Below are 25,842 nucleotides of genomic sequence, written 5' to 3'. Positions count from 1 at the left end.
CCAATACGTTTGCCAATACAGATGCTTACTGGATTCTGACAACCAAAATCTCATCTGAATTCAGCACAAAAGCTGCCGGAAAAAATATTGTGAGGGAAAACCAGCTATTTCTAGAAATCCTTCCAACCCCAGAAGACCTGAGAGCTTAAAAAAAAAAAAAGGAAGAAAGTCTTCAACACAGTGTTCAGCAAGAAATAGGAGACAACCATGGCCTGTAAGCTGCAAAGTATGTGGCGCTGAAGATTCTTTTTGGAATGTCATTCATATGTTGTATCCCTACTTTAAGATGAATTTTGCAACAGACATTGACCATTATGAGATATTGTTTCAACCCGCCCACCAGCCAGGCTCCATGCCCTCTATTACAATAACGTTCCGATGAAACCACATTAGCACGTGACCAGTTTCGTTCTTATTGAAACTCATCAGACGTGCATAAACTGTTGTCTATAGTGTGATTCGAACCCAGGACACCTTCATCATACTCAAGGATGATACCATATCTCCACAGGTTCACAACGTTGGTTGTGGGAAAGGAGTATACGTAGATCAGTTGAATTGAGCGCTTTCCCAGATAATTGGACCAACTACTGTTGGCCACGTGCACTACGTTCACAAGCGAGTGAACTGTAAGCACTTGAACTTGTGAACGTAGCACACGCGGCCAACAGTTGTTGGTCCAATTATCTAGGAAAGCGATCAATTCAACTGATCTACATATACTCCTTTCCCATAACTGATGTTGTGAACCCGTGGAGATATGGTATCATCCTTGACTATGATGAAAGCATCCTGGGTTCGAATCATGCTATAGACAACAGTTTATGCATGTCTGATGAGTTCCAATAAGAATGAAACCTGTCACGTGCTAACGTGGTTTCATTGCAACCTTATTCTAATAAATATAGTCAACCCTGATTGGAGCGTGCTGACAGTTCACTTGCTTGTGAACGTAGCAAACATGGCCAACAGTTGTTGGTCCAGTTATCTGGGAAAGTGATCAGTTCAACTGATTTCCGTACCCTCTGTCCAGGGTGCTCCAGACAAGCTTCATTCCAAAATGTTGGCAATCTCTGCTGCTGGGGCTCTCTGGTCCAGCAAGAAATAAAACGATAATTAATCCTAATTTAGTTGTACTGGCATCAGATTTCATTCGTAGTGTGTGGATGTGATACATGGGTGATAATGAGAGATTCAAAGAGAAGAATATTGACATTCAAGAGGAGTTGTTACAGAAGGGTCCTGCGAGTAGAATGGGTGCAGAAAGTCACCAATGAGGAATTACATAGGAAGATACAGCTGAAAGAGAACCTACTGCAGGTTATACAATGGAAGTGACAGCTATTCGGGCATATTTGCAGAATGAACGATGAACAAAAAAATCAAGACCCTGATAGTTGGCATAATGGATGGCTCAAATAGGAGAAGCAGACGCACAGAGAACGGGTAGATGATATAGTACACTGGTGCAGAGCTAGTCGACAGAAACTAAGCCACGCCACACTGGACAGGGAAAGATGGAAAGAAATAGCGAGAGAGGGATCAGACACCACTGGGCACCTGAACCTATGGTGGTGGTTGATGACGATGATGATTTAATCCTAATACATTAAAACCTAATACATTAGGCATAAGTACTTGAACGTGGTCCTCATACAAAGCAAAAATGCTCTGTCTTTATGAAAGATTAGTAACTGAGCAGACCGAATAGGTGGTAAAAATAAGAATAAATCACAAATGCAGAAAATCTGTGTGTGAATAAAAGGGAAATAATTTCTACTCAGGCTCTTAAAATTGAATGTGGGAGACCATGCAAAGTTCCAGTAGTTACTGGGTGGTTTTTTGTTTTTTGTTTTTTAATCAAAATATGGTTTAACTGCTCACAGTGAAGTCAGTGATTAAAGTTTCATTGACAAGCACAAACAGAATTTTTGTTGAAGATATTTGAAAATTCTAAGTTCTATACAATTTTGAGTTTCACAAACATAAAATGTGCCTATATTGTCATAGCCCTACAAATTGGAACCTTCCAAATAGGAGTTTTATTTCTAATGTGCAGGTCCTACAGGTAGCTCCACATAAGCAGACCCTTGCATCCAGACACAGCAACATTGTCTTCAGTGGGGTCCTGCATGGACAGAGAAATTTGCCCACATGGAGCATGGATTTATAGTCTGATTTGTGCATTTAGGTTGTAAGCATTGAGACTTTGTAATAGGGAAATTGGAGAACAATTAGGACTATGACATTTTAGTCGTATTTTTTTAAAAAAAAGGATAGTAATTGATTTCTAGTCAGACTAGAAAATATTTTCCTCATAGTTTTCATTAAAATCTGTTAAGCCATGTCTTTATATGTAATTGTACAGTGCATGGCGCAGTGGGGTCCAGATCCTGATTGGTCTTTGGGTGCTACTGTAATATAACAATAAGTAGTTTTTATGACAGTTCAGATTTAACCTATTTGTATTAAAATTAAATTGTAATTAATTTATTAATTGGATATATAAAATATTGAGTTATCCTTTAAGGCACTGTGGCATAAAGCGTACCCATCTATTGCTAGTTATTGCAAAAGTGAGGATCTCAGAATAGTCCCATGTGAGCTATGGAACTGGGCTATTTATGTTCTGATTCAGTACTTAAAAGTGACTTATAAGGAAAAAATGAATGGGATGTTTGCTTATGAGTTTGATGTATAAACAGACTGCTATAAGTCTGCTATAAGTTAGTTTGTATAATTCTGCTTATTTCTAAAAAATCTTTTAGGCAAGTTGAGAACTAATACTATGGCATTGTATCTTAAATTTCTTTTCTTAAAAATGAGCAATTGATTTATAGTCAGGCTATTAAATCTTCAAAACAAAAAGCAGTCAAGTAGCACTTTAAAGACTAGCAAAATACTATTTTGCTAGTCTTTAAACTGCTACTTGACTGCTTTTTGTTTTGATAGTGTATAGACTAGCACGGCTTACTCTCTGTTGCTATTAAATCTTGTGCTGCTTATTTTTTGTTAAAATCTAACTTGAACACCTCACCAGCTGTTGTCAGGATAAAGCTTTCCTAATGATTTAACATTTCCATTTTTTTGATTAACAGATGAGCTCTTACTTCGTTTCTGTGGCCGTCCCTTGGGGACCTTTTGCTGAAACAGTGAAAATAAAGTCTTATATTTCTAGGGTTAAAAGCCAATCAGAAAACAAACTTAGAGCTACACATCAAAAATTTAGGGGCATGACCCATTTTTCCTTTGAATATATTATCTTTTAGTAGTTATTTTTCCCCTTGAAATGGCATAACATAAAGTATTAAATTATTACCAAGTAAGTTTTTACATTATTAATATCAAAAGAAGTGGCCTCCCTTACTGCAAACTTCCTTAGAACAAAATTATTAAGGCACAAACTTTCACTGATGACAGTGGTTACTAGTACAAATATCTTTTAACTTGATCTGTCTGCACTGTAGAGCCTTTGTGGTTATAGCTTGCCACAAGCCCAGTGGATATGCAGCATAAGTCAGCAGGAGTTCTTTGGACTGGATATCTAAACAACGTGCCTGAAAAACATTATATAAGGCAACAGAAGCACTGTCTATCAGCATAGTTGCATTTAATGGTTTTGCCAGCAAAGCATTGTCAACTAGTGAGTATATATAACTTTTTCCCTGCTCCTAGCCAACATAGCTATGCCAGCAAAACTTGGTAGTTTAGAGTAACTTAAAGTGTTTATCTCAAATATGTTGTCTAAACATGTTGCCCAAGCCCAAGAGAGACCTGCATGCACAACTATAAATGACCATATATTTCTTGAGAGCTAAGGGATTAATATAATTAGTTTATAGTGAAGCTGTAATTCAAAATGAAATCCTAGCTCCATTGATATCAATGGAAATATTGCCATTGATCTGAATGGGGCCAGCATTTCACCGTCACAGAGTACATCTATGACCATTAATAAGACATTTGCCATCTTAAAGATTCACATATAATTCTGGCAAACACCTAGTTTATCATTAAAATTTAATATGTTCACATGTTTCTTTTCTTTTTTTTAGTGGTGAGTTTCAAGGCCCTGTCTAGTCCATGATCACAAAACCACGAATGTTTGAGTCTTGTCCCACTGTGAGGTGGAATATAGAGGGCTTTGGCTATTATAGAAGAAGATGCTATAGACACTTATAAAACTTGAAGCCCACAGGATGCATGTTGGTTGAAACTAGAAATGTTCCTCTTTGAATGTATAATAGTGCAATGAGCTTATATATTGCTCTTTATACTGAGATACCTCCGAGCATTGCATAGATAATGTGAATTAAAGTAAAAATGCAGAATAAGACAAATGTTTTGACGCCACTTTGAACTGCTTGGGAAAGATGATTTAGTAACTTTATGCATAAAAGCTAAAAGATCTAAAATCTGTATTGTTAGAAATAGTGATTATTGCAAAAAGCAGTCAAGTAGCACTTTAAAGACTAGCAAAATAGTTTATTAGGTGAGCTTTCGTGGGACAGACCCACTTCTTCAGACCATAGCCAGACTAGAACAGACTCATTTGTTTTGATAGTGTATAGACTAGCACGGCTTACTCTCTGTGATTATTGCAGAATAACAGTGAGACCTACATCAGCAGGTATCTGAGTGTGGCTTATTACATGGGAAATGAGGAGATATCTAGTGTTAAGGGTCAAGACCATACAAACTCATACATTGATTTGTGAGAGAGCATACATTACATGTATGATGTTTGGGGGTAATAAGCCCTGCTGCTAAATTTTGAGATTGCTGGAACTGAGGCAGAGTCTTATCAGAAAGGCTTATATTGGAATAATATTGCAAATGTTTAATCATGCTGTCACAAGGAGACAGAGTACCTCTTAGAAGTCAGCAAGAGTGATGGCAACTCAGATGTAATCCTGAAATGCTAAATTAGCTGATACATCAGTGGAATAAATGTATTTCTTTAAGGGCAGGGGAAGGGATATTGCCAGAGTAAAACTGTTCCTATTATATACTTAAAAAAATCTTGAGTGTTTTCTGTCTTTTGATGCAGAAAAATGCATTAAATGTTTTCTTCTCCTTGGTTCACCTCCAAATACAGCTAATATTTCTTAAATCCTTACTGGACAAGTTTGCCCTAAAGGGACATGAATGTGCAGAGTGGTGATGCTCAACCTTTAACAGGAAAACTGAGTTTAAACGCAAAATGGATTCTGACAATTAGATGCAAGTGGCCATAGTTTAATTAACAATATGCTCAAGTTTTAGGGATGGCCTCCCTGAAAAACTCTAGCTTCTTTTCAGTGAGATGCAAATAGATGTTTCTTCTGCAGGATTGGTGCTACACTGTAACTTTACAGCTGTCTCTTGGAAGGTTCCCTTCAGTAATACAGACCCCCAAAGGATCTCATTTTACCTTGAGGGTGGGTCACACAGCCTCATCTTCTCCAAGACTTGAGTCTGTGGGCATAAACACCTCTGCTTGACACTGTGAGCTCTGCACAAGTCCAAATGAGAGAGACCCCTGGTCAGAAGAATTTGCCTTCTTCAGAGACCAGTGACACCAGGCAACTTTTCTAAAACAACAGAGTTTATTACTTAACTGGAACACAGCATCAGAACCACAGCATTAGGTGAGCACAAAGAAATAAACATGAAGATTAAGTCCATCTTACCAAACCAGAGCAATTCACTAGCCAAGCTGCAACAGATTCCATTTCAGGCTTTTTTCTCCTCTGACCCATTGGACAGTCCCAAGTGAGAGCAGCTGGCCTATTCTGGAGGCTCACTCTTTGTCTTGCCTGTCACCTTTTGTTGGAACTGGTCTCTGTTCATCTACTATGCTGAGAGGCGTGGGGAAAACTGCTTGTAGGTAGGCATGAGCTAGTCATTGGGGCTTTCCATTGTCTCCCTCGGATTCTGAATTGATATGTTTCCAGATAGGTCCTTAACAACCCATTCATTGCACCTGGGAAAGTCAACACAATCTTCTCTGTGCTGCATGGAGAGCAGACCTTAACCTTTTCTTCCCCCATTTCCACTGGATAGCATTGAAAAGTACAGTGGGAAACTGAGGTGCATACAAGTTTCATTTAAAAAAAAATCACCAAAAATCCTATTTTGTCAGAGGAACTGTAACTTGAGAGCCTCCCCTGGGTGCCTGCTGTGCCTTAAATATTTATCTAAAGGAACTATCTTTTTGCCCATTTTTTTTTCTTTTTACTCTGCTGAAATTTCCAGCAAGGCCACCTGTTCATGTCCTCTGTGATTTAGATACCTGCCTACAAGGACTCAGAATGGTAGCCATGTTAGTCTGTGGCCTCACAAATAACAAGCAGTCCTGTGGCACCTTACAGACTAACAGGTATATTAGGTCATGAGCTTTTGTGGGTAAAACCCACTTTCCAGATAGTAGGTTTTACCCACAAAAGCTCATGACCTAATACATCTGTTAGTCTGTAAGGTGCCACAGGACTGCTTGTTTGCCTGCAAGGAAATATTGTGGAACTGCCAACACATTTCACATAGGCCACAGAACAGCACTTTGAGATGCTGATGATTTTGGATTAATATGACTTTATTTAAACCAGAAATGTAAAGAAATGAATGTGAAAATAAAATGCCAAAATCGTAGTAGAATAAATATTTGCTTTCCTTTCTTTTCAGCTTGTTTGACATGGGAGGTGAATATTACTGCTATGCTTCTGACATTACCTGCACTTTTCCAGCAAATGGAAAGTTCACTCCTGACCAGAGGGCCATCTATGAAGCAGTGCTTAAGTCATCTCGTGCTGTAATGAAGGCAATCAGACCAGGTAAAAGATTAGTATATGTCAACAGAAATTGGTAAATTTAGCCCGAGTGTTCATACTGTTAAAACAATTATGCTGAGACTCAGTGTTGGAAGAAACAAGAAACTGATCAGCAGATCATAGTTGAATAAAAATATGGCAAGAGTCCTACTGATAATTTTAAGTGGCTGTTGGAGCATAGAAATGGTCATAGAGGTTGCTTATCCAGCCAAGTATTATCAGGAAATAACTAAGAAACCTTCATATTAATTAATATTAATTCATTAATGTTAATTCATTTTATCTGAATATTTTAAAAGTGACAGGGGTGGTTGCTTATACCTCATTACAGGATTTGCAGGGCTCTGTGTATGTGCGTTGGGAAATATGCAGGCTGAACCTTTCTAGTCTTGCATACTCCAGTCTGGTAACAGCTGTGGTCCAGAATGAGTTTAGTTAACAGGTATTCCACTTACGGGGTTGTGGCCAAGTTTCCCACAGTCCCATGAAGTTTTACAGACACTATCCTGGCTCTCAGTGTTCTGTGCTGTTTTATAGCTCTAATTTATCCCTAACTGTCTTGCCCAGTAAGCAGTGGAGGTGTTGGTAGTACTGCTAGATAACATTGACCTCCTTCAATTTGGCCAATTCTCGATTTGGCTCTGGTCCGGTGCTGAGGGTACCAGACTAGAGAGGTTCAACTTGTACTTAATTACTTCAGAGAGCATCAGGAATAAAAGGGTCATTGTATACTGTGTATCCTGCCTTAAATTACATGTGAGCCAGTTCATCTAACAAACTAGTAATGTTTCAGTAATGGTCCATCATACAGTAGCAAAACAGTTGAAAACTGTGGTATTTGTGCTGATAGTATGAAATAATGTATTTTATTAGTTTATAACAACTGATAGTATTGCTATACCATCACCACCTTTCAGGTGACTAATAAACATATTTACTGAGTCATTTTAATGAATATTTTAGACAATTAACAGTTTTATTAGGCAATGAGCTTTCCTGAGTAAGACGCACTTCATCAGATTGTTAGTCTTTAGACTTCTAATCTTCAAGTTGCGACAGGACTGCTTTATTTTTTGTGAAGCTACAGACTAACATGGGTACCCCTCTAAGACTATTTTAGGCAATGGTAATAAATACACCTCTGCAAGATAAATTCCAATTCTTAAGGACATAAGGCTGGTGAGATTACATCTTTTAAATACATTATTGCTTTAGATCCCAGTTTGATAAATGGAAACTTCTAACTTCCTACATTCACACTTAAGTCCAATTAATATTCTAGATAATAAGGGGTATACACTGCACCTTCCATTGCTCTGTAAAGTGAGATACAGTTACATTCCGAGCATTATTTTTAATCTTATGGATATTTTCAAAAATAACTACTCTGTTGTGTTCAGTAGCGCTCACATTCTTTATTTCATTTTCCAATTATACGCTATGTTATTTGAAGAGAATTAAACATCTTTCAGTAAGATCCATTGTTCTAAATGTCTCTTTCTCTAGCCAGCAGTTCCCAAGCAACAGCTAAGGCCAACTTGGCAACCATTCAGTTTCCTATCTCTACATTTATATGATTTAACAAGCATGTATCTCAATTCCCCACTGAACTGAAATTTCAGTCAGACATTAGTTGGGCAGCTGGGCATGTTTGTTGATTGATGTTGTTTGTTTCAGTAAAATATGTGAAATTGTTCCAGATATGCACAAAAGTTGTTCAGCAGGCCAGCTTATATGCAACGTTAAAGCTATTCTCCTTGAAGACATTGCATTCACAGAATTACATATAGGGGTCTCACAGCCACAGAACTTCTCAGAGTTTACGTTGGCATTTCAGGGGATGGGCATATCCCTCGAGTCCTTTGTTTTTCTTTGCAAAATATTCCCCACATCCCCTCTGCTTCACCAGATACAGTTGGCAAAAATCCCATCCTCAGAAGAGCAGGCTTTCCTATGATGGACAATGTTGGGTACTGTAGTCAAGTAAGTACTCTTTTCAAAAAGTGCACCTCAATTAATAATTGACAGATATGTCTTAGTATAGGGTGGGGAGCTTAATTAGTAAACTTGACTGTTGATAGCCTTTCGGAATCGAGACTCCATGTTAGAATTCTAATGCTGAGTGAGGATCCATCAGGCTGCTTCTCATGGACAATATGGTTGTCCTATAAATACTTCGAGAGTGGTACATGTGGTCACTTGCAATATCATAAAACAGTTAAGCCATGGGAACAGTGAATCCAACACAAAGAAACACCATCTGACAGGTCACAGAGAGGTAGCCGTGTTAATCTGTATCTTCACAAAACAAGAAAGCAGTCCTGTAGCAATTTGAAGACTAACAAAATGATTTATTAGGTGATGAGCTTTTGTGGGACAGACCCACTTCCTCAGATCTGGAAAATTCTGATATGTACAAAAGAACACCATAGATGATGACCTGAATTGGGGAGGTTGATTACTGAATGGACCGTCGAACTCTCTGTGGCATGTTTTACTGACTGAAGGCTTCCAGATGTGGACTTGTGTGTTGGAGCTCAGAGCAAGTGTCTGAGGTTTTAATCCAGTTAACAAGGGCCTGCAACTCATATCATTGTAATTTATTTGTGCTGGAAAAATACCCAAAGGCTCAACTTAAGTTTGGGATGTCAGTGTGCTAGGTACTGTGCAACACCTAGGAAAGCACTGTCCTTTTCTGTGGTGTCTAATATGCTCCCTGTTCACCACGTGTGGTGAATGGGGCAGTGGAGTGTGGTGAAATGCAGTTCAGCGGCTCAGGAGAGCCGCACGTATGGGATGCCCCCCTGGCCACTTTGTGCATGTGCCCCATCGCGTGGTGGGAAAAGCACATTGGTGGCAGTAACAGAGGCAGCTGTTCTGGCCCGAGCAGGCTCTAGCCACGGGGCGGCTCACACAGGGCAGCTTCAGCCCAGTGCAGCTTGCACAGCTCCAGTGAGTAATCTCAGGTGGGAGGGAGGTGGTGCCTTGTTGCGGGGGGGGGAGGGGGGAGGCACTGTGGCAATCCATTAAACTTCTTCTGGACAGCACTGTGTTAAGAGTTTATAGTCTGCTTTCAGAAACCTTCTTGTATGATATAAGGGGAGAGGGCTCTTTGAAATTTTAGTTAGATGTCAACAAAACAAATGGAAAAGTTCCCTTGATCCTATGTGAACTTTCTCACTATAACACTTCTTGTGGAAAGATTTTTGGGTTTTGGTTTTTTTTTGTCTTGATGCCCATCACCCTGGATATTAGGATGTCTGAGTTACTGGGGGACAGATCGCTCTTTAACACCTTGTTTAAGAAGAAGGTAGCATTTAGACCTCATCCAAAATTTTTCACCTAAATCGAGGCATATCACTGCCTATAGTTGGCTTGGAGCAGTGAGATACTGGATGTCAAGAGAGTCATCAGTCCCTACTTGGACAAAAGCAAACATTTTAGACAGTCCAATACAGTGTTTATGATCTTTGGAGAAAAATATAAAGTTGAATCACTTCAGCCCACATCCTGCCTAAATAGATAGGGCTGTACATTGTTTTATGAGATGGCAGATATTTTAGGACTAAGGCAAAGGGTGGCGTGTATCTGTAACATGCCTGAAAGTGTGTAGCTCAGTTTTCACCTTCGCACATCGCTCAGCGTCACTTCAGGAACACATCTTGGTTTCATGAGTGGTTCTGCCTGTTGAACAGTGACTGAAGAACTCAAACCTCTTCTTGACGGAGAGGTTACTCCTGCATTTAGGTTTTTTTAAGGTAATGCTACTTACGAGAACAGATTACCAAAACAATTCTTGTACTCTGGGCGTATTGCTTCTAACAGAGCCACACTGACTATGAGTGATTCAGAATTCAAGACCTAATGTTTTGAAGGCTGAGAAGACCTTGAGTGATGGCTATAGAGGGCATAATCTTAATTCCATAGGACAACACAATATAGGTTTGCATGATGTGAATCCTTAAGGGTTTGTGGCTGAGTGGTCAGGTGCATAGCTTTGTGGAGGACATATTTTCGGAGAACATGACTATTGTGCTGAGTAACCCCTGTTGTATACACATAAAATGTAGAAAATGGGTTTTATACAAGAATCATCTTTAAAAAATCAGAGCAATTTTTTCAGCTCTGTTTTTGCTACTTAAATATGTTCCAAAAGCAGCAGAATGGAGAAGATTGTTCAGTTTAGATGATATGTAATCTAGGCATGAAATAGTCCAAATAATTTTAAGCATCTTTTTAAAGGTGTTAAGAGGCACAAAATTTGACATAGTGTATTGTATTATTGATGACTTATTTTCCATTTTTTTAAATGGATCTTACTCACTGTCAGCAATGTATAGAATTTCTGAAATTGCAAGGTCACAAATTACTTATTAATCACTTATTGTGAAGCATGACCGCTCCATATCTCATAAAAGCTAAGCTTTATTTCTGTGTAGTACGGTTCTTCTTGTTTTCTTAAAATGTCTTTGCTCCTCAGTGTTCTGCTAGAGAAAGGTAAAGTATTTAAAACACATGAAAAACATCATTGGAACGATCCTATTTTTAAAACTATTCTCATTTGTAAATGCTGTTCACTATACAGTAAACTTACTAAAATATGTTTCTCTCAGGGATTCTGTACATGGGTTTTTTCCGTTTAAAATTCTCTGGTTTCTTTATTTTGTGTAGTCCACAATTGCAAGTCATTTTTAATCTTCTACAATATCTAAAATGTTGCGTTTTCTTAGGCATAGAGTATTAATAACTTAAGGTATTTTGCATTCATTCCCCTCTAGAATAAGTACTTCAAGAATGTTATAGCTAGTCCTTGATAGTTAATTAATCCCAATAGATGACATGGCAATATACTTCTCCCTTTCAATTAAAAATGTGCTCTTGTGTTAAAAACAGTTGGAAAGAATCTAACTCTTGTTAATATATAATGTACCTATTAATAGTCCATTCTCTATTGAATTATGCCTATAGTATTTTCCTGCTGACAGGATAACATTATTTCTTTGTTCATAAACAAATTGCACTCTGTTTAAAGGTCAGCTTTGTGTGCCTGGCCCAGAAAAGGCGTTGTGGCTTGCCATTGTAACTTAAATCAGAACTCATCAACGAAATTATTTTTGCTAAATGGGTCCCGGCCATCCCCAAAGGACTGGAAAACGGGAGGCAGACAGAGTTCTAATATTGAACAACAAGCAATTTAATTTATTAATGGAAACCTTACACACAATTTTAAATTGTTACAAAAGTCTGAAATGATGCATGTGAATTCTATTGTGTTGGGATGAGAGTCACTGTTAACAATACAGACTAACAGCCCAGACTTATTCTTTGTCATATTCAGCAAATCTTTCAGTCCCTCAAAGCAAAAACTAATCTTTTGTAATATAAGATCATCCTTTTTCCCCTAGATGCAAGATTTCAGACTGAGAGTCTGACATTGTGAACCCCACTGGGAACTATTCTTTCCAGTTGTAGACTAACACACAGCAGTTGACCCTAGCAAAATGACCACTGAAACATTAGCGAGGCAAAAATAATACTGAGTATTCCCAAACGTATGAAATAAGGCACTTCTGAGAGGAGGTTGCCATTGTGTCCTAACTCTCCCTGTGTGACCTAATAGGTATTATAGAGATCTCAGAATGGTTGGTTTTGTAGCACAAGCAAGAACTAAAGTACATACAATGCCGTAATACAGGAACAACTTTCAGCCTTGGACCCAAATTCTGCAAGGATTTATTCATGTGCTTAACTTTAAAGCATATTAGTATTTCCATAAGCTTTATTAATACTATTCACATCTTTAAATAAAGCGTATGTGTAAGGATTAGCAGTGGAATTTACATCCTCTCTTGCTCTTGCATTTCTCCTTATTTAATGTAGTTTTTAGGTTTCCATTTTTAAATTTGTAAAATAGCTTTCCCATTTTATCTTTCTGACTGTAGCAGTGACATTATAAATACATGTTTTGGATACTGTCGTTGTAGAAGAATTAACCTTTTGAAGATCTCTAATCTACAGTTTACTTCAAATACAGTATTCAAGAGCTTGTTGTTTGTGAGGTGCATGAGTTCTTCTGACTTGATCTATGAAGGTAGCTGTAAGAAAACCAACTTACTACGAACTGAAAATTTTGTCTGGACTGAAAAAAAATCACCCTGTTGTCTGAGCTATTTTTTTCCCCCTAAACTTAGAAGTGTCAACTTTTTTGTACTAAAACTAAACTCTGAAATGCTGCTACTCTTACCCCAAATTTCTGCATTCAGCAGGGCCGAAAGCCACTGCAGACCTTGACGCAAGATGCGGGGGGGGAGGGGTCCAACTCTGGGCCTCAGAAGGGGTGGAGCCAAGAGTGAAATGGGGCAAGGTCCAGGGCATTCAGCCCTCAGTGCCATCCAGACCATGGCGCTGTTCCCTTCCCCCACACCCTCTGCTCATGCAGATCTCCAACTGCCACTGCCAAAGTAGCTGCAGCAGGAGCAGCCAGAAGTCCAGGGCCCCTTTGAAATGCCAGGATCTGAGGCAACTGTGCCCTTTGCCCCTCCCTGTTGGCAGGCCTGTGTGCGTATTTCAAGATCTTGTCGTGAAATTTACCGGGCATGTCATATCCTGCTAAGTTTCACTGTCACTCCTTTCAAATACCACTGCAGGTTTACAACTAAAATGTTATCTTAAAAGAGCTCACAGGTGTGCAGTATGCATTCAGCTGCGGTAGGCAACTATGCTTTAAGAAAATGTCATCTTGATTTAGAAATATCTTGGTGGCTTGACACACACTGAAAAAGATCAGCAAATATAGGATTTATAAAGGAAGAAGTAACTGACCATTATCTACATGTAGAAACAAAATACTGGTCACCAGTGAAAAATAGAGCTCAAATTTCAAACTTGGATGCCTAAAGATAGGCACCTGAATATGTAGTATGGTAATCACGCGTCCACAATGCAAAATTGAGAGCAGGATAGAATTTCCCCAAATTTTGGAGATTCTTGTAGGAGGTGAAATTTCCTCAAAATTCACAGGTTTATGAGTTTGATCTATGACTTTGGGCCCATATCTGGTCTTCAAGAATTCAAATATAGTTGTAGATTTTAGTTATCTTACCTCCTACTTATTTTAGTTTGTTTTTAGAATATACTCTTGTTAGCAATTACCTGTCATTTTTTGTCACAGCTACTTAATGAAGGTCAAGAAAAAAGGCTTAGCAAACTAGTTTATGCCGAGCAAAAAATGCTTAGCAAACTAGCAAACAGCCACTACAACAACAGGACAGTGCTATTTATAATAATGATTATTATAAAAGTCCACCTTTTTGTTGATGTTCAAGGGACATTTGCTTAGCAAGGTTGTTTGGAAGCCAAATCTAGAAAACTGAAAATGAATTATTTGGTCTCTGATCTTTTCTGCAAGAAGAAAGCTTTGATGATCTGAAATGTAGAAATTTTTTCAATAAAACAGAAGAAAGCGTTAGTATTCTTATTAACCATTTTTAAGATGAAGCATTAGTATTCTTATTAAACATTAAGATGTTAAGTATTTTGTTAGCATTTTAGAGACCGTTTTGTTTTGTGTCTCCTGTGTTTCTTACGTGTCTAGCCAGTCTTAACATGTTCTTGTGGCTTACTGACTGAGGCAAGGGTTGCGTAGTTCGTCTATGTTTTAGTGGCACTACCAGGGGATATTGGACTTTTTGCCCTGTTTGTAGACACTCAGAAATTACATACAACCTAACCTTAGCACAGCTTTGGGAGAAATTTAGTATAACCTTGTACAGTATTTTATAAGTATTGTGACATCTGTACTGGCAAAATCCCTGCTAAATCACTTGTTGTCTAATCATTGTCACAACTATAACCACAGATTACCCTAACTAGCAGTCAAAAAATTACTGTGGTAAGACCTTCTGAGAACAGTCTCCAAACAGAAGTGGATAAATACCAACCAGTAATCCCAAGTTAATGTATGCTATTGTTTTATATTCTAGTACAATTTCTATTAAAACTCAAGTAAATAATCTCGGATTACTTGAATAACAAGATTACTGATGAAGAGGGTCTGGACCACGAAAGCTCATCACCGAATGAATCATTTTGCTAGTCTTTAAAGTGCTACATTTCTGCTGCTTTATGATAGCAGTGGTTTATGAAGAATAATAACACCCTTTCTTTCTGCAATATTCTTGTAAATTTCTCATTTAAATGATTAACAGGATTATCCTACCTTTTAAGTATGTCACTTACAAAGTCACAGTACAGCTAATGAAATTGAAAGATCGTTTCTAATTCTCATCTTCATTGAACTCGTTCTTCTCCGTTCTGTATCACCAAAATCTTGCTTCCAAGTGAACACCCAGAGAGAAAGCAAGAGCTCTGTGTGGGCAGGGGTGTGTATGAGGAGGAAATTTTGCTAAATGTATTGATTGTGTCATGGTTAAGCACATTATTCCACATACATAACAAAACCGTAAAACAATAGCACTTATAGTTTAGTAGCTTTCTCTATAGATCAAGAACCAGTGATACATTTTTTTGATTCTTAATCCATGTCCTGTCACGTTCCATTATCTGAATTGCCTGAGTGCATGGTCATTGTTATACATTCCATAATGTATATTAAAAGCTCTTTAATATTTCCATTGCATGCATCGCTATAAAAGGTGCTTTTTGTCCTGGCCTTTTGCCCGAAAGGCATGCTGGATGGCAACTAACCAATCAAAATGTCATGAGCCTTGGTAACGACTTTAGTGAGAAGCTCAGACATTGGTTCACTGACCTGTATTACACGGTATCTCATTTGGCAATGAATGAAGAATAGAGCAGACACATCATCAGCAGATTTTCCTGAGTGCAGACTTCTCTTGGTACTGACTTCCAAAGTCCAAGGACGCTCCAATCTAGCTTTCTAAACCTGATCTGTCAGTGCAGTCTAACCAGCTTAGAAACTGGTTTAAAGATAATGGAATTAATTTTTCTACATTAAAAATCCCAAAACAGTTTTGGCAATTATGACTCACTTCTCAGTAACTAAAAAATAAAGAACCCGAATAATACAATCAAACATTTCAGAACATGATTGGTTATACAGGGCTAATAAAATGGTATTAAAGAACAATCAACTATTATGATTACATTTGCAATAATACATGCAAATAATGGTTTGGCAGCGGGAGCAAGATTGATGCATGCGTCTTTGCTTTGAGACTCCCTTTGGTCTCATCCAAACTGTTGAGTGATGCTAATGTGAAAAGAGCTTACTGACGGGATTTGCTCTTAGCACTCCATGATGTACTTTGACTACGGTATTTTTTTTAACCCTTCCACATTTCCCATTGCCAGCATGTTTCAGGAGAGTAAGCGTCAAAACTGGGGACTCTCAAAAAAATCATGGGTCCTAGATGCACTTTCTGTTAATTTAAAATCTTTCTGGGGACACATGCAGGTCAGCTGAGGGCAAATTTGTATGTGCCTTCGTATTGTAAAGAAACATAATTGTATTTTGATGGTTCAGTTATAACTGCAGACCTTGCACTCAGAATAGTTTTAGGATTAAAATGAAACTTTGAGTTTATGGTTCTATATTACATACTATATATACTACCTTAAAGATTGAAGTGTATATGAAGAATTTTTCTCTCCTGCTTATTAGTATGCCAACCTTAGTTCTTGAGACTGAGTGCTCAGAATTTTAAAATATTTGATTGCTCTGAAATACTGTTTCTCTTAGTAAAATTAATATTTTTGAAGCTTTATTAAGATTATCTGTTTAGAAAAGTTCATAACTAGAAAAGCTTTGTCAATTTGCTGTTTTTTGTAAAAAAGCTATGTTTGCACCGTATTATCCTAGCTTATCTCCAGCGTGACAATTAGTTCATATCTAGCAAGACGATGACTTCAGCATTTTTCACTCCAAGATTAGCAAGTTCATTCTACTTAGTTCAACATCTCTAGTTGGCTCAAAATTGCTAGTGTTTGTTTTTAAACAGTAATGTATGATAGCATTCTACTGTGCAGTAGGTTAACAAAGTCTTAACATTTTCCTGTATCCCAGTGAATATACGTTTTAACCAGATAAAATAATCTGCAGGTGAAATATTTTACAATTTAGAATTTGAACCTATAACAATCAAGACAGCTGAGTAGTTCAAAATACAAAGACGCTTTCAAAGACGCTTACATGAAATGAAACATAAAGACAATAAAATAGCAAATATAAGTTGTCTGTACACTTCACATGCTTTGTCTATTTAAAAGTCGTCTTTGTATTTTAATATGTACATTACAGGCCAGCTTGCAAAATGATACATGAATCATTTAAAAGGTCCTCTGAGGCAGTACTTAATTTCCCTGTAGCCAGTTCATTGCCAGAGCTATTTGCAGCTACGAGAGTGTGATTCAGAGAACTGGAGCTGAAGTGTCTCTCTCCTATGACTCAACTAATAAAATTTATCAGATCACTAAGATTTACTTTCTTTGCTTGTTTTGTTTTGTTTTATTTTGTTTTTCCTCTGGCCTCTGAATATTGATAGGCCCATCCAACTTTAACTTTTCTAAAGTTAAGGATCATTCAGAACTGAAGCTGTGGTTGATACATTTCTATTTGCAGAAATAGGTATTAAGAAATTTGAATGGTAGGAAACCGGAGGTGGGCAGAGGATGCACAGAGTGTTCTGGAGTAAAAACACAAATTCCTTCTCAACTAAAAGAGAGTCCAGAATTGATCACAGCAGTGTGTGCAAATGCTCATATAGAACTAAAGTAATCAGGAAGGCACTTTTTAATTAGAAAATTATAATAGTTTGCTTTCTAAAACTGCATTTTCTGTTAGGGATGTGTATTTCTGAAGATTTGATTTATGGTTGAAAAGTAGTTCCTAACACCTCTTATTAGCTGTAGAACTTTTGTAATTTTCACATTATTTTGATTTATGTGGATGCGTCTTCACATCTCCAAAATGCACCCATAGTTTGATATAATTGGCTTTGTCTGCTAAATCAAGGCAAGAGGTTGTTGAATCAGGACTGAGGTGCCTTATGTTCTGCACAGATCTATAAAGGAGCTTACACCTTGCCTATATACATGTGATCTGGCTCTATTTGGTAGCAGTTTTTCTCTAATACTCTATAAGTACCAGACATTATTAGTGTTTGGAGAGGCATCATTTTATATTCATGGAAACGAAGTTATTCACAGATTTCCATTTTATACAATGACCAAATGTTGACTTCAGTTGTGCCACTGCAACTGAATTGAATGTGGCCCTAAATAAAATGTTCAAGATTGTTTTTTATTAGCAATATGCAGAAAGTAGAATTACGTAAAAATCCATAGTCTGTATCTCAGATTGCTATTGCTGTACAACTTCATTTCAATGCAAGCTTTTTCTAATATCAGCAGTTTTATTATAAAATTGCAGGGTTTAGTCTACACTAAAGACATCCAAAAGAGATAGCAAACTTGTAGTCACAGTTGTGTCAGAAAGTTGAAGTGAACAGTACAATGTATTTTTATTCCTGATGTTAACAGGGGGTTCTTTTATTTTCTATTTGTTTAGAATAGGGGTGGCCAACACGCGGCCCGTGGGCACGGAGCCTTTTCATCTGGCCTGCAGAGCCATCAGCAGCACCATTTTGAAAGCTGTCTGGGTGGCTTCAAGCCATATGTGGCTCTTTAAGGAGCCTTTTGCAGCTGCCACTGCTCACTCCTCCTCTGACTCCCTGTCCTGCCATGCTGAAACAGTAGAACTCAACTTAATTGGTTTAGCCATCAGCAGGAGGGATCTGGCCATTAAACCAATTAAATTGAGTGCCATTATTTCAGCGTGGCAGGGCAGGAAGCTGCCCCTTCTATGCTGCACATGGGGGAAGGAAGTAGGAGGGCTGGGGATAGCCACACATTGGTGGTGAGGAGGGGAGATGGTGGTCCAGCGAAGGAGCAGCAACGGGGTAGCAGCACATGGAGCTCTTCTGTAAAGTAATGGAGGGGTAGCCGTGTTAGTCTGGATCTGTAACAGCAACGAAGGGTCCTGTGGTGCCACAGGACCCTTCGTTGCTTCTGTAAAGTAAGTTAATCCTGGGGTTGGGGCTGCGAGGGGTAAAGCCTGGAGGCCATTTGGGACTATTTTGTGTTTGGACCCCAGAACAGGTTAAAAAAAAAAAATTGTCATATGGCCCCGATTTATTTAAAAAGGTTGGGCCATCCCTGGTGTAGAAGTTGCTTTTCTACCATTTTTTGCATTTTTACTAGGTTCTTAGTCTATTTCTGGTTGTGATATTGTGCAAATAACATTGAAATTCACCAAATGTCAAGAAACCTTAATGGGTGCTCTGTAAAAGGAAGTCACATGTGTAATGCAGTCGTAGTTGAATGAGGTGGAATTACATGAAATGAAATTTATCTGGTACTTAAAGGGAGTGAGAAGCCTGTTTTTGCTTTGGTACACAAACCTAATTTAGAGCTACGGTTTAACTCTCCATTTTAATTTTTCTTCAGAAATTTTCATGTGTGGAAACTGAGATTGAAGTGACATTTCACATAACTCTCTGACTCCAAGCCCAGGGAGATATTTTTGGGGCAGTTAAATTGATCTCTATTACAGTGGCATACAGCCAATGCAGAAATTAAATCACTTTTTCGTATCCATACTCCTTATGTAGCCGATGAACATCCTCACAGGGAGCATTTGACCAATTTAACTGCCAGCATGAGTCATTGTGGAAAAGCTTCTTAAAGGCAGAGACGTTTGTCTGCTTTGATGCTGTGTCAACCTAACTACATTGACCTGAGCACTGCTCCTCTTGCAAAGGTGGAGTTAAGTTGGTGAAGTGACTGACTTACATTGATGGGAGCTGTGTTTTAGTGTAGAAACTTAGAATTAGGTTGGCATAAGATGCCTCACATCTACCTTAGTCAGCACTATAGACCAGGGCTTAGACCAAATTTTTCAGTCACTCTCATTGCTGCAGTACCTCCTGTTGGACATCCTGGCAATCAGCTAAGTCAAGCGTTTGCTCACCCTCCCCCTGGTGCGGTTTTGCCCACAGTTACTTGTCTCTAACTATGCTGGGATCCAAGTCTCTCCATCTCTCCCCAGGTTACTTTCCTTAGGCATTGGCCAGTCCAGAACCCCTTTTCCCAGGTAACAATCCCCTCCTGCATCCAAAGCACCCTCCCAGATCCTGCACCCCCTCCTACACTCATCCGCCAGATCAGAATCATCTTCTTCACCCAGATTCCCCTCCCAGACACTGACCTCCAATCCCCTGTCCCAGGTCACAGTCCCCTCCTTCATCCAAACTTCCTACCTGACACTACACTCCTTTTTTACACCCCAATCCCTATCCCAAGCTCTCTTCTGCACCCAGTCTCTATTATAGACTCCACATCCCCTCCATTAATATTGTAGAAAACTGCAGCCTGTGATCACTTACCAGATTCTTGGAGTAGCCCCCATATCAAAAATTATTTCCCACCTCTGCTTTAGGAGGATTGTGTTTTTACCTACATACATATAAAAGTCTAATAATGCGGCACTAATCCAATAACTGATTTTGAAACCAAGTGAATCTGCATGTCACCTGATTTAACACTGAACAGTTGAGCACTTACTATTGGTGGAAAATCTTTGAGATATATTGGTCCATAAATGGATGGTTTGCAATGCTGAACAGCTCTGATGACTGCAGACGTACACTGCTGCTCATCCTGCTCCTGACTTTTATTCCAAAGACACGTGACAAGCATGGCTTTTATTGGAACCCTCTATGGGATTGGAGTATTTCTCACTTTGCAACTCTATTAAATTTACCATCAATTCCTACTGTAATAATGACACGATGTTAACAGTAACAAGCCCCCCATACTGGAGGTTCCAGTGTGCTAAAACAAATGGAAGTTGAAGTTGGAAGACTGAACTTAAAAAATACTGATTTTTGTACAATAATGCTAAATTTGAACAAGGAGAATATTATTGATTGTACTGTAGCCTTAGTTACCTTAGCTCTTCGGCTGTATTATTGATCATGATGACTCAAGCCCTTAGTGAATTAATTATGAGCATATATTGTGCTACAACAGTGGAAAAGACACCCTTACAAGTTTTAGTCAAATGATACTGTACAATACACAAAAATAATACATATGTAATTTGTCTTGATACTATAAGCTAGCAGCAGTACATTGTAAGAGTCCTTTAGTGTAAGTCCCGGAGGCTTGGCTATTTACACAGCCCATTTGCTGGGGGAAAGAACAAGGGAACCATTAATTTTTGGAGAGTGTTTCTGCCAGAGACATGCAGGCTGTAAATCTAGTATATACGTAGACAAGTGGCAGCCAATTCAAATATCCTAACCAGGAATGTTCAGCATAAGAGAACAGATTATAATTATATTAACATTTTTATGGTTTGCATTTCAAATAACTGACTATATTTTATCAGTTAATGGTCTTTCTGAGAACTTGTATTTTCACGATGTTTGCATGGACGTGAGCAAACACATAACGTTCAGCAAAAATCTTATTCAGATCCCTGGTTATATTTCCTTATGTTTCTTGTTGACAATTAGCCAATTTTTTATGCCCATGTAAACTGTTTGTTTCTATTTGAAATATTTTCATGCTAAAATGCATACTGTACCTACTTCTTTGTGTTCTTTTAAAAGAAATATAGGGCACTGGATGTATTCTGAATGTTTTATTTAGAAATAATTATCTCAGCTGTTTTTGTCTGCTCTCTAAGGGGTCGCCTGGCCTGATATGCACCGTCTGGCAGACAGAATCCATCTGGAGGAGCTGACTAAAATTGGCATCCTGAAAGGCAATGTAGATGACATGGTGAAGGTTCATCTGGGTGCAATATTTATGCCACACGGACTTGGACATCTTCTTGGAATTGATGTGCATGATGTTGGAGGCTACCCAGAGGTTAGTACTAGTACATTCCAGATTGCTTTGCAGATTAACCCTTCTGACTTAAGTAGGCATTTCTTTTAGTTTTGATGTCACTAGGGTCTTTTCTGGTTAGGAACTGAAGTTTTTCTTTGCTGGTATGGTATTTCATGTAGTTTTCCTGAAATGAAATCATAATTTAATTAATATATGAAATGCTCCTGTGAAATATCTACTGGTGTTGGCTGCCAGAATCCTTAGCGTTCCTAATGCTTCTATAAATAAGGTACAAGAGTGTGTTTTATTTTCAGTTCTTCCATTTGTTACATGTATTTAGGTACCAACAGCTCCTGCAAGGTGCTTGTCCCGGAGAGGAGGTGTTTACCATCTCAGAGAGTTTATGATCTAAAAAGATGAAAAACAAAATCAGCTGGCACACAGCTTGGTAGAGACATTATTTTACATGAGTCTTATATGTTAAAACTTTAGTTTGTAGGGGGCGTGTTTTTTTTAGTGTGGAAAACAGAGGAATGTTTGGAGTAAGAGAAGAGGAGGATGAGGACAGAAACTGCATGGGTAGAAGGTAGAAATGGAGGTAGAGGGAATAAAAGCAATGGACAGAGTTAGCTTACAAAGATGGGAGAGGTAACAGCTCTTACTGGACCAATTTGTGTTGGTGATTTAGGTGGGTGGGGGGTGGCCATTATAGACAAGGATATGGTAAAAATGTGACTAACACCCAATAGCAGTGCAGCAATGTGACCTGTTAAGACCTCTGATTTTTCTATTGTAAAATTAAAAATGTATGCTGCAGCCATCATCACACTGTGTCTTGTGAAATCCCATAGCACCCAATAGCCCTGTTTCCCTTCATTTCCAACAATGATAGCTAATACAGTAAAAATTTCTTTAATCCGGTCTCAGATGGTCCAGCATCCGGCAAAAATAGTCCCATTTAAAGAGCTAATTCAGCAAAATTTGGTGGTCAAGCATCCAGTAGTCCCCCGAGAAACACAAGGGTTGCGTTCCACTCAGCCTTTGCATACCTTGGAATTCTAGTAAGTTGAGGGGCTTGATTGGTGGACTGAGGACATGGGAAAGGGGGCAGGGAGGGGGTTAAGCCTGGGGTGGGATAGTACTGCAGAGGGGCTGGGGGTTGGTGGCAGCAGGTGCTCCAGGCCCCGAGCCCTGGGAAAGCGGCAGCCACAGGCGCTCCAGACCCCAGCCCCCAAGGGCCTAAATACGGGACAATTCATCCCTTTTAAAAAAAAATAAGTAGGGATGCCTTTTTCACCTCACAAATATAGGACTGTCCCACCCAATATGTGACAGTTGGTCACCTTATAAAGCGGGAGGAGCACGGGGGTGAAGAAGCTGGGCCCGGGGTGGTGCCATCCAATAGTTGGGAAAATTTGGTAATCCAGCACCTGTCCTGTCCTGGATGTGCCAGATGAAGGGAATTTTACTGTATCTGTGTTCATCACCCTGCAGCTCTGTTGTGCTTTGAGCTGTTCTGGAAGGATTTATTCAGACATACACATCTGAGGATGTGCAGTGCTGCAAACAACATGAAAATCTCTCTACTCCTTTTGCCTATGAGTATAATCAGTATCAACACTCCCAGTTTTGACATGTTTCTAAAAACTATTTGATGTGTAGGAAATGCCTTTTTGAAGTGTACATTTGATTTTGAATCTGCATAGTGCGAGTTCCTCCTATGAAAAGCTAAGTGTCTTCAAATCCAAACAGTGTGGGAAGTGCACCCTCTTGCAGCAATGCAGGATAAGGCCCTCGATGGGACTGACAACAAACTCTTGCAAGCACAGGTGCAGATATACCTGTTATACGTACTCACTGGAAAAACAAAACACACACCTGCAAGGAACACACACTTTGCTAATACATAATGCACGTCCCTGAAGTTTTCATGAGGATATTTTAGAGGAGAGATACTTTACAAAAAGGAGAAGCATCTCTTTGAAGGCGGGAGGGAGATAAGGTGCTGCCCCTGGGCTTTTCCTAGACTGCTTGTCTTTCTAAATTGAAGCCTTGTTCCAGTGAATCAATGGCTTATTCCTCCAACTTTGGTCTTCGTCTATTCATTGTCGGTAGTGTGTTGCACAGTATATTGGTTAGCAATACATGTAGAAAGCGCAGGTCCCTGCTAGGCCTATTCACAATTGCGCTCTTTTCAAACCTCGAAATGTGACAGTTGTCTTTACTGTGCAAGTTGCAGAGGGAGAGTGACCTGTGGCAGTCTAGTTGCTATTACAATGTTTTTCCTCTCTCCTTTTAGTAGGAATTTGAAGCAAAACTGTGTGGCTTATGCATTTGTTTTCCCTTTGTTCAGTTCTAGAATGCAATTTTCCCTTTGTTCAGTTTTAGAATGCATATTTTTTCAGACTAGGATAAAGAGTGTAGAAGTGAATGTAGTTGGTTACTCTGAGGATCAGTTTGAATGGGATTCTTGCATCCGTTCTAAATTCACAACTGCTGCTACTGCATAGGCTATATAGAAGAGTGAGAGTCTCTGGTGTGGTGTACATGCGTTCTTATGCAGAAAGAATTGCTTTTTCCAGTCACTATTTGATGCTTACATGTAATTATATTCTGGCAACATAGCTGAAGCGCACTGAAACATTTCTTAAATACAAGCATGATGTACAACTTCTCCCATTCTTAAAAAATCAGTGACCTGTCTAAAAGCGTGACTGAGACAAAAATGAAGAATAATAACAGAAGTGATCATGATGAAATATATAAGGTTAATTAACCAAATAATGATGTAATGTGTATGTCAATGTAATGTGTATGTCAGTGCAAAGTCTGACTAAGGCCTGGTCCAGGCATCTGCAACCCAAACAGCAAGGAGGGCCATTTTTTTCAAATTCATTGACAAAATCAACACTTCAAGAGCCGCAATGCCCGTGAATACAAGGCAGTCCTAATAAACGTCAAACCATAGTTTTTGTAACCCCCATTTTAAGAACAGCACATACACAATGATTTGTACCAGTTAGAAGGTTTATTTTCACCCCTGGGTTGGAGAGCAAATGTGGGTGAGGAAAACGCTCCATGTTAAACCTTCCATGCCCCACCCCGGCATTCCCAGACTCTTACTCCACACACCCGCCTTGGCCCACAAAACCTGCCACCCATCTCCAGGCTTTACCTGCCTCAGCCCCAAATCCACTTCTGCATCCCCAGGCTTAACCCTACTCAGCCCCAACCCCGCCCCCCATTCCTATGCTTAATCCCTGTCACCCCCCTAACCTGCCCCACCCCCCCACATCCTCAGGATTTAACTGCCTCAAATGACGAGCTCCATGTGCTGTTGCTGCTCCTCTGTGGCCACCACCTCCTCTTCCTCCTGCTTCTCAGCATGGCTGTGCGGCTCCATCGGGGCAGACTCGGCTGCCGCTCCCCGCAGCTCTCCTACTCCCTTCCCCCACCTGCAGTGATATGGGGTCCCTGCCTTGGCACACTGAAATAATGGAACTAAGTTTAATTGGTTTAATGGCTGGATCTCTCCTATCACCCTGCCGGCTGTTAAACCAGTTAAATTTAGTTCCGTTACTCAGCAGGGGCAGGGCAGGGCAGGGCAGGGAGCTGCAAGAGAGTCAGCAGCAGCAGTGCCTGGAGCCGCAACTGACTCCATAAAGAGCCACTTGCGGCTCCACAGCCACAGTTGCTGACTCCTGGCCTGGTCCATACAAGTAAAGTAAGTCAGTATGAATACATCACTCGGGGTTTGCAGGGTAAAATACCCATACTGTGGAAAGAGGCAGTTAAATTGACCTTAACCCCTGGATAGGCAGTGCCAGACTGACCGGGAAATTCTCCCTGTAATCTTGCCGCTGCCTTACAAGGAGGTGGAGTACCTGTGCCAATGGGAGGTAATGTCTTCACTGAAGAGCAGCGCAGTTTAGTGATGCAGCTACAATGCTGCGGTATTATAAGTATAGACAAGCCCTAATAAAAAAAAGAGTGACTAATACAATTTTCAGAGTATTAAAAACATTATTTCTTAGAATTAGATGAACTGTGATGTGTACGAAATGCATTCTCTGCATGCTGTATGAATTGGACAGTAGTTATCATTCCCCCCCAAATTCATATGGTGGTTCATATAGATCCCTGAAAGAAGGGATTC

General features: G+C 39.3%; 1 protein-coding gene across 1 annotated transcript in view; it reads left to right on the top strand.

The window, feature by feature from the left end:
- Nucleotides 1-25,842, top strand: part of PEPD (peptidase D) — a 241,605-nt gene that overhangs the window by 184,659 nt on the left and 31,104 nt on the right. Inside the window, exons 12-13 of the mRNA XM_075009013.1 lie at nt 6,664-6,812; nt 21,541-21,725. Of these exons, the coding sequence (XP_074865114.1) occupies nt 6,664-6,812; nt 21,541-21,725 (334 nt within the window). The remainder of the gene's footprint in view (nt 1-6,663; nt 6,813-21,540; nt 21,726-25,842) is intronic.

The sequence above is a fragment of the Carettochelys insculpta genome, chromosome 14 (assembly GCF_033958435.1).
Source record: "Carettochelys insculpta isolate YL-2023 chromosome 14, ASM3395843v1, whole genome shotgun sequence".
NCBI classification, from domain to species: Eukaryota; Metazoa; Chordata; order Testudines; family Carettochelyidae; genus Carettochelys; species Carettochelys insculpta.
Note: the sequence above shows the minus strand (reverse complement) of the source record. Positions and strands in the feature narration are given on the sequence as shown.